The 10,000-nt window shown below is 38.7% G+C and overlaps 1 protein-coding gene and 1 pseudogene across 2 annotated transcripts in view; one reads left to right on the top strand and one right to left on the bottom strand.

Moving 5' to 3' along the window:
- The first annotated feature begins 733 nt into the window (after positions 1–733).
- On the top strand, positions 734–1,712 carry LOC308349612 (derlin-1-like; annotated as a pseudogene). Its single transcript has 2 exons — positions 734–953; positions 1,183–1,712. The product of its transcript is annotated as a derlin-1-like (transcript).
- A 1,888-nt stretch (positions 1,713–3,600) lies between these two features.
- Positions 3,601–10,000, bottom strand: part of HEATR5B (HEAT repeat containing 5B) — a gene marked incomplete at its 5' end in the record, with an annotated part of 103,568 nt that continues 97,168 nt past the window's right edge. The window contains one exon of the mRNA XM_080813663.1: positions 3,601–5,442. Within this exon, the coding sequence (XP_080669789.1) occupies positions 5,138–5,442 (305 nt within the window). The 3' untranslated portion in view covers positions 3,601–5,137. The remainder of the gene's footprint in view (positions 5,443–10,000) is intronic.

Raw genomic sequence — 10,000 nt, 5'->3', positions numbered from 1 at the left:
AGAGTTTAGAGAAAGTACAAAGTAGTTCTGGGGAGAGGGAATGAAGGAAGGGAGGAAGGGAGGAAGGAAGGAGGAAGGAAGGGAGGGGGTAGGTACTGAGGGAGAGAGGAAGAAAAAAAAAAGAGAATCATTGCTAATGCGTGATGCAGTCTATCTCAAGGTGGGAAATGATGGGAGAAGTCTGGGATGGCAGGAAATAGCCAAGGCATAAATAAAGTTTATACTTCATAAATAGGTAAGCGAAAAGGGGTTTAATGTGCAAGAAACAAGAAACAAGCAATTGAAGAACAGTCTGGCAGTTCCCTAGAAAGCTGAAGAGTTACCATTGAGTGAGCAGTTCCACTCCTAGGTGTATACCCAAGAGAAATGAAAACACACGTCCACCCAAAACTTGCACACAGGTGTTCACAGCAGTATTATTCCTAATAGGCAAAAGGGGGAAACAGCCCAAGTGTCCATCCACTGGAGAATGGATAAACAAAATGCAGTACACATACAGTGGAGTAGTATCCAGCCACAGAAAGGGGGGAAGTACTAATGTATGCTACCACGTGGATGAAGCTTAAAAATATTAAGTCAAGGGCGGCGCACATCTGGGGATCTCCGCCTTCTTCTCCCGAGCTTGGGCAGCTTCCTCCTCCACACCTTTCACTCACAGAGGGGACCGTGTGGTGAGAGGCCAGGGATGGGGAGTTGGGCAGCTGTGCACATCCCAGCCACCTAAAAGGTGAAGATGTCCCACATAAGGGACTGCTTCAGGAGCATCCTGGCCATCGTGCCCTGTTGGTTGGTCACCACTGTCGCGGTGCCCTTGTTGGCAAACCTGGTCTCATCAGCCCGCCTCTTTCTTCCTCTGGCCGGAAGAAGCCTTCCTCTATCACTTTCAGATTTGAAGGGCAATCGCTGCCACCTTGTATTTCCCTGTTTGTCCAGGAATTAGATTTCTTTATTTGGTCAGTTTCTCTCTATCTCTCTTTTTAAAAGATTTTACTTATTTATTTGAGAGAGAGAGAGAGAAAGAAAGAGAGAGAGAAAGCATGAGAGGGGAGAGGGTCAGAGGGAGAAGCAGACTTCCTGCTGAGCAGGGAGCCAGACGCAAGACTCAATGCTGGGACTCCATGCTGGGACTCCAGGATCATGACCTGAGCCAAAGGCAGTTGCTTAACCAACTGAGCCACCCAGGTGCCCTCTTTCTTGTATAAGTATTTTACAGGACTTGAAACAGGAGCTTTTGATAGGAGGTCAGCCGCCAATTTACTCATGCTCCTCTTTAACCGGATTTGCATCGTGATGACCAGCTTAGCAATGAACATGCAGTTGCTGATGATTTCTCTGATCGTGTCAGTACTTTATGTCTGGGCCCAGCTGAACAGAGACATGATTGTATCATTTTGGTTTGAAACACAAGTTAAGGCCTGTTATTTATCATGGTTATCCTTGGACTCAACTATATCATGGGAGGCTCGGTAATGAACGAGCTCATTGGAAATCTTGTTGGACATCTTTAGTTCCTCCTCATGTTCAGATACCCAATGACTTGGGATGAAGACATTTTTATATCCACACCTGTTTTTGTACTTCTGGCTGTCCAGCAGGAGAGGAGGATGTCAGGATTCAGTGTGCCCCCTGCTAGCAGGAGGTGAGGTGCTGATCTGAATGGTAGAGGTAGAAGACACAACTGGGGACAGGACTTTCAGCTTGGGGACCAATGAAGGAGAGGCCTCTGGCCTGCCCACTAGCCACTCTGCTTAGACAAAGTTTCCTCCCAGTGCTAGGTGTGCCTAACAACCAAGTTCTAGCAAATGCTGTTAGACTTGACCCACGCTGAATGTAGTCTTCCGGTACATGATAAAATTTTTTAAATCCTGAAGAAAAGAATGTGTTCCTCAAGTTCCATGATTCTCACTCAAGGCCTTACTGCTACAAAGAACAAATGTCAACTGTGCAGATTTCAGAACTGACTTTAATTTTTTGGTGTCTTCACTTCCTTTTCTGTCTGAATAGTGGGTTTCGGTAGGTCCTGGTCTGCTGGCACCAAGCTGGGCATCTGGGGTTGGGTCACCAAATCCTTGACAAAGGGCCTCCTCCCTCTTCCTTGTGCACATGCCTTGCTCCTTTTCCCAACCAAACATTTGCAGCTGGAGGAGGTTGCCCATAAAATGGTTCTGCCTTTGACAAGCTCTCTTATTTATTGTCTTTGGCAAGGCCCAGGTGCAAAGAACTTGTCCACCCTTTCCCCTTTTGGTGGCAGAAGTAAATTGGGGGGAGGGGGAAGACTGGACCAGGGGATGGAGAGCCTTTTCGGCTTTGAAATTGCTGTGACCTGATGGCAGTTGCAACCATTTGCTCCTCTTCAGATGTTTTTAGTAAAACAAACAAAACAAAACAAAACAAAACCCCACCACTGAGTCAGTGAGGGCCACAGACTGGTATTAATGAGGCATGAGGGTTGCTATGAGGCACTCATTTCCCTCAGTGACATGACGCAGACTACAGTGGAGCTGCATCTTGCACGGGAGCTAGGGGCAAACTGTGGTGGGCACAATCCTTTTGCATCTCATGTAGGGCGTCCTACTTTTGCATCTCATGTAGGGCACAGCCAGAGTAGTTGAGATGTATTGTGCTAAAAAGTTCCAAATCACATCTGCCTCTTTGAGAGGCACCTGAGCATTGATTGTATTTCATTCTCCTCCTGGATATTTGTGGACTGAATAGTGTGGAGAGGAGAACCTTATACTCTAAATTGTCATTTCTGGGGGCCTCCCCTGCCCTTTTAATGGCCATGTGCTTCTGTTAATCATGAGGAAGGTGCAGCTCCTCTTACACAGATCATATTTTAAGAGCTAAGATAAGCACATGTAAACAAATCACACAATTTTGGGTTGTAATGGCTTTAGACTCATTTGTGTTTGAGGGTCTTTATTTTGAGCCATGAATGTACAAGTCATGAATGTCCATCAGACAAGCTTACATACCCACAACTCCTTTTTCAGAGGTGGGCTTTTTCCATTAGAACTAGGTTTATCCCCCAATAAAGGTTTTTGAAGGCTACAAAAAAAAAAACCCAAACAAATTTAAAAAAGAAAAACAGATAAAAAAAAAAAACAGTAAGTCAAGAAGCCAGTTATAAAAGTCTACATATTCTCTGATTTCATTTATATGAGATGGTTTTAACAGAAGAATTGATGGGAACAGAAAGTAGATCCATGGTAGTGAAAGGCTTGGGAGAATTGGAAAGATTGTGTGAGGTTTCTTTCTTTCTTTTTTAAGGTTTATTTATTTTTAGATTCATTTATTTTAGAAAGAGAGAGTATGTGTGCCAGCTGGGGGAAGGGCAGAGAAAGAGGGAGAAGGAAAGAATCTAAAGCAAACTCCCCACTGAGTGTGGATGCCCAACTTGGGGCTCGATCTCACGACGCTGAGATCATGACCTGAGCTGAAACCATGACTTGGATGCTCAACTGACTGAGCACCCCGTGAGGTTTCTTTCAGGAGTAATGGAAATGTTCATAATTGATTGTAGTGATGGTTGCTCTACCCTGTGAATAAACTGAACACCACTGAATTGTACATTTTTTTTTAATTTATTTATTTGACAGACAGAGATCACAAGTAGGCAGAGAGGCAGGCAGAGGGAGAGGAGGAAGCAGGCTCCCTGCCAAGCAGAGAGCCCGATGCGGGACTCGATCCCAGGACCCTGGGATCATGACCTGAGCTGAAAGCAGAGGCTTTAACCCACCCAGGTTCCCTGAATTGTACATTTTAAATGGGTGAAATATATGTCTGAATTACATCTCAATACAACTGTGACCAAAAAACCACCCCTGAAATAAGGAGAGTAACTTCAGCAAAGCAACTCAGAAATGAAAAAACAACCCTGTAGATATAAAGGAAAGTGAGACAACAGGTGAAAGAAAGCACCTCTCTGAGTTTTAAAGACTGACCATCCCCTGGTCCAGTCTTCCCCCTATTATACTTCTGCCACCAAAAGGGGAAAGAGTGGACAAGTTCTTTGCACCCGGCCCTTGCCAAAGACAATAAATAAGAGAGCTTGTCAAAGGCAGAACCATTTTATGGGCAACCTCCTCCAGCTGCAAATGTTTGGTTGGGAAAAGGAGCAAGGGGATGGGAGCTGCCAGCTGGTGAGGGCATGAGAGTGAGTAGGTGGCAGCAGATGACAAACAGGTATGCATCTGGAATATTCAGAAAGGTGACTTGCTGTTGATACTACAGTCTAGGTATACTGGTAAAACCCGGTGTTTAAAATTTGCTCAACACTGTGGCAAACACTCATCTCATCAATTATCTATTGGATGGGGTAAAATTCCGATCCACAAAAGACTGGCCTTATCATAATTATGACAAATTCATTTTTGTATGCCCTGCAGGACTTAGCTTGATGCTTCATACACAGTAGGCACTCAATAAATATTTGATGAATGAAACTAACCATCACAGTCAGAACTCAATGCTCTGTTCTATAATTATAAAACATAACCAAGGCCAAATTTTAGCCATGAAAAAAAAAAGCAGAACATTATTCCACATTTGAAACATTTTAATGGATCTTTCAATGAGAGCTTTAACTCAGCTAACAACTAAAATACAGGCATAATTTAGTTATCTAATATGGAAGTAAAAAGATCTATCAGAAAGGTAAGGACATTCTGAGAAATGCTAAGAAAGTGTGACTTTATTCATATTATATACACCATGAAACATTTTCCATTATTTGAGTTACTTCAAAATCTAAATTCTGCTTGTTTCTCAATTAAATTTTTTCACGACAGATGTTGAATATTGACCTATTTTTTTCCTGACAATACCAATAGGCTGCCCAACATGATACAATTGTTTTTAGCACTTAAATTTAAGAGATTATGGCTCAGTATTTAAAAAATAAATTAATAAAAAAGAAGCATCACAGGAAAAAAAAGGAGAGCACATCTACCCCATGATAAAAACAATCACCCCTTTCAAATCAGAGAATGGCATGAGCATTATTTTACTTAACCTACTTAGAAGCATACAATACCCATATACAAATGAAGTAGAATCTATACCCCGGAAGGGTACAGTGGCGATCACTAATTAGTTGCCAGTTGACAATATAAATAAAAATGAATGGAATATCAAGTTAAAAAAAACTGGTTTTTAGCTTAATCGTTGGTGCAGAATGTACAGCAGGGGTTGGCTGCCTGGTGGCTGCTTTAGCTTTGCTGGCTTGGCTTGCTCGAACAGCAGTTTCCAAACGTACTTTCAACTCAGGAGCCGCTCCCATTACTGTCTTGAAAGCATGTGGATACAGAGGTCCAATATGCATTAAATTCTGGAGTGCAAACTCATGAAGATCTTTGGAAACTGTGCTTGCTGAGGCAAAAGAATTTTCATCCAGCAGGTAAGAGATCAAAGTGGGAACTAAAAGGGCAAGTAACTGGACTCCTGCAAGGAACAATGATAAGGTCTGAAGATCATCACAAATCTGTCAATTACAATAGACTTTAAGATAGGCGATTACCACAGTAGTCTCAGCCACTATAAAACATAATCAAATAGACAGAATCTGTCTTAGACTTCAACAATAATTAATATTAAATAATTAATATTAATTAACATTAATTAATATTAAATGTTTACTTAATGCCAGGCTATGTTTGGCTTGGAGACCAAGTTTGTTAAGACTGTATATTTTAGTTTATATTGTTTTATTAAAAAAAAAAATACTGGCTAGGGACACCTGGGTGGCTCAGTTGGTTAAGTGTCCAACTCTTCCCAGCTTGGGTCTTGATCTCAGGGTCATGAGTTTAAGCCCCCATTGGGCTCCATGCTGGGCGAGATGTCTACTTACAAAAAAAAAAAAAAAAAAAAAGTGAAAAAATACTGGCTAAAAGGGTAAAAAGGAGTAAGTACTTTATAACTGCCATCTGGTAGAATGTAATCTGAGAGTAAGATCATGACATTTTTCAGGGTATTTCAGAATAGGGAGGATAGAGTAGGAAAGAGAAACCTGAACAGCATCAATTTACTATTATTTAACTAAAACTAGGTATTTCCTTCTTTTAAAAATAGAAATACAACTATTTCCCATTTTATCATCCCCCCCCCAACAGTAAACTCCACAATAAGTGAGGGAAAAATATCTCAAAAAGAAGCAAATATATAGAATTTAGGATTAAAAAAACCCAAGAATCTGTGTCTGGTTGACATATATTCTAAGCCCTTAAAGATTTATTTGGAAGTTTAATCCCATCCCATTTACTAGTCTCTTTGTCTTCCCGTATTAACAATTCCATCCTGGAATATAAATTTCATTAAAGCTAGTATTTTTCTGGGGCGCCTGGGTGGCTCAGTGGTTTAGGCCTCTGCCTTCGGCTCGGGTCATGATCCCATCGTCCTGGGATCGAGCCCCACATCAGGCGCTCTGCTCAGTGGGGAGCCTGCTTCCTCCTCTCTCTCTGCCTGCCTCTCTGCCTACTTGTGATCTGTCTGTCAAATAAGTAAATAAAAAATTTAAAAAAAAAAAAAAAAAAAAGCTAGTATTTTTCTTTAAAAAATGTGATCATGTATACATATGTATCTGATAATCAACACTGAGAATAATAATTTTTTCCACTTTTAATTTGTTAACTTTTGTAGAATGACAGTAGCCAAGGTTGCAGGGGAGCAGGAAACATCTGATACAGAATGTGGAATACAACATTCACTGACGTCAAGAAATACAATGATAACAATCATGAGACCTTTCCAGAACCCTAATCCCATTCTGTCCCTGAACATCTTCTTTCCCTGTATTTTTTTCTGCAAAGCATCTTCCTAATTCAGCATCTGTTATATCTATATCCAAAATTATTATAGTTATATCCACTTTCACTTCTATATAAAATTACGTATATAGATATATGTACACAATGTTTATCTATACAAAATTTTATGTTTATATATAAAATAGATACAGATATACCCAAGGAGGGGGGGATGTTCACAGTCTCTGTTTTTGCTCTACAATGTAAGCTCCATGAGAGCAGGAAATCTTTGTGTAGTTATTTCATGACTAGAACATACCCGGTATGCAGCAGGCACTCAATAACTACTTGTTGAATGAATGAACAAACACAAACATCCTTTGCCTTGAAAACCCCTCAGAAGTTTTTATCAGTTCGATATTCTTCCATGACAAAGTTTCAGAAGAAAGGTAGCAAGCTGATATTTTAAAAGTCCCAAGAATTCTCCAATTAGCTAGATTTAGCTCAATTTCCCTCACAGAGAATTATAACAGTACTGTATAATAAGAACTTCTATAGAAGATATAATAATGAATTACCAAATAAATATGAAATTATCTTCAGTACACTGTGCATACTAAAGCAGACAAGGTTTTCAACATCAGGTTGAAAAGCAAGGTTTTGATTTTAACAGTTAATTAACTGGAAAAAATATAAATTATTTAAGTACCCATCAAGTATCTAGAAATGTGCTAGGAATTTTAGGAAATACATAATTCATCAACAGCTATAAACCTAAAGCTGTTAGTGCCTAGTTGAAAAGGGTATCCAGCACATCAAACAATTAGAGTAAAAACCTATAGTGAACATCTGAGATATAGTTCCTCAAAAGCCTCATAAAGTGGAAGAATACTTTAGGATTTTATAGTTTTAGTGATTATCTTAAAACCAAAAGGCCATAGAATAAGGTTGATTATAACTGCCAAAGAAATTGTATGAAGGGAAAGATGAGAGTGGGCTGAGTAATTGAGCAACATTTCTTGAAAAAATGAGATCTGGTGCAGGTTAAATCTGTTTGTGTAATAAGAAATGAGAGGAAGAAACACACCTGAGGAGAGTGAAAATAGACTGAAGACGGTACAGAGGTTAAAATAAGCCATGTGAGAAAACTGGACTGGTCAGGGAGTGGATACACATTGGAATGCAGAATAAAAGTTTGGAAAACTGTGTAAGGATGTTCAGATTCGATGCAGTAATGCAAGAGAAAACTACTCACAATTCTTTTTTTTTTTTAAAGATTTTTTTATTTGAGAGAGAGCTGGCATGCCAGAGAGAGAACATAAGTGGGGAGAGGGCAGAGAGAGAGACTAAGCTGGGAGCCCAACGTGGGGCTCGATCCCAGGACCCCAGATCACGACCTGAGCTGAAGGCAGACATTTATCCAACTGAGCCACCCAGGTGCCCCACTACTCACAATTCTTAAACAAAGGAGAGGTAAAATTGATGGGGAATATCTGTTAGGAAACTATTATAGCTATTTAGTTGAGACGATTAGGTACAAGAATAGGAACCAAGATTCTCCTGAATCCCAGAGAAGTTTCAAAAAAAGATAGGACAAGTTTTGAGTAACAGATTGAATAAAGATGATGAACAAGAATTAAGGTTAAAATATAATTCCAATGTCTTAAGCTTATAACCCTGGTCATGTTGGGTGAAAAACACTCATTGCCTATTTCTTTAATGGATACTATAAAATTAAAAACAAAAAATTAGCATTTGTAACTGTTGTGAAGAAAGCTGGGTGACAAAACAAATTTAAAAGCTGAAAATTTATCTTCTGGGAATTACATTACTATATTTTATGTAACTATATATTATAATTTTAAGTGTTAGTGAGATATACCTCAGACATATCTTAATAGCAATAAGCATTATCCTGATTTCTTCATTTTTTAATAGACTGCTTCACTGAGATAACAGATGTTTAGTATTATAGGAAGACTTTTAAGTATAATTAAATTGGCATTTAAAAAAAATTAAGATAAATATAAGGCCAAATGCATGCAAAAACCAAAGGTAAATGAGTCCTATTAAGGGGATATGATGGCATTCATCAGGAACGTAACATCAAAATCAATGAATAAATGAATGAGCATATATGAAATAATGTGATGGCCACCATTTACCTTTGGTTTCCTCCATCATGGCCACAAACATAGACCATGATGTCAGTCACAACATTTCTATCCAAATAATCTATTAATATCTAATTTTAATTAAACTTATCAACTCCCAAACAGTCCTTCTTCCTGACTTTTCCAACTCTGACACTGCTTCCATGTTTCTTCCACGTAACACAGTCCTGTTTGGCTCTTCTCTTTCTCTTGCTCCCTATTACTAGTCACTCATCAAGTCAGATCAATTTTTTTTTTCATCATCACCTCTGCATTTCTCCTTTTCCACTATCATAGTTCTGGATTATTATTATTTTTAAAAGATTTTATTTATTCATTTGAGAGGGAGAGCATGCACATGTGTGTGTGTTGCGGGGAATAATAGAGGGGGAGGGAGAGGGACAAGCAGACTCCAAGCACAGAGCACAGAGCCCAACTCAGGGTTCAATCTCAGGACCCAACACCACCAATGGAGCCAAAACCAAGAGTCAGATACCACCCAGGCACCTCTGGATTATTGTTTTATAGTGAAGCTCTTACAGTAACTTTTCAAAGTCTCTACTACCTTCCCAATTTACTGTAAAAATTTTTTCAAGGGAAGAAGAAAAAACTTACAATAGAAAAAAAATGGATGTAATTGTTATCTGGAGAGTAATCTAGCAATATATATTAAAAGTCTTTAAAATGTACATTCCTTTCAACCCTCAGTAATTTCACATTAAGTAATTTATCTGATAGCTATAATAAAAAATGTGTGCAAAGATATCTGTACAAGTATACTCATCTCAGTTATTTATGATTTTGAAAAATTCGAAACACCTAATGTTCAATTGTAAGGTATTAGCTTAAAAAATATAGTCTTTCTGCTGCAATAATTAAGTCATATTTTTAAAAACAAATTTTAGATTATGATGAAATCAAGGGAATAAAGAATAGGTATTAAGCTATGGAAGTCTCTAATTAATTGGACGTATCTGGTAACTTTTCATTAAATAAAAATAATTTTTACATTTAAAAATTGGAGGTATTTTAATAATGATGTTTGGTATTAATACTAATCTGATTCTATTTGTTATAAAGCTTCTGTATTTCTATTATGAACAC

The sequence above is a fragment of the Martes martes genome (genome assembly GCF_963455335.1).
Source record: "Martes martes genome assembly, chromosome: 9".
Lineage (NCBI taxonomy): Eukaryota > Metazoa > Chordata > Mammalia > Carnivora > Mustelidae > Martes > Martes martes.
Note: the sequence above shows the minus strand (reverse complement) of the source record. Positions and strands in the feature narration are given on the sequence as shown.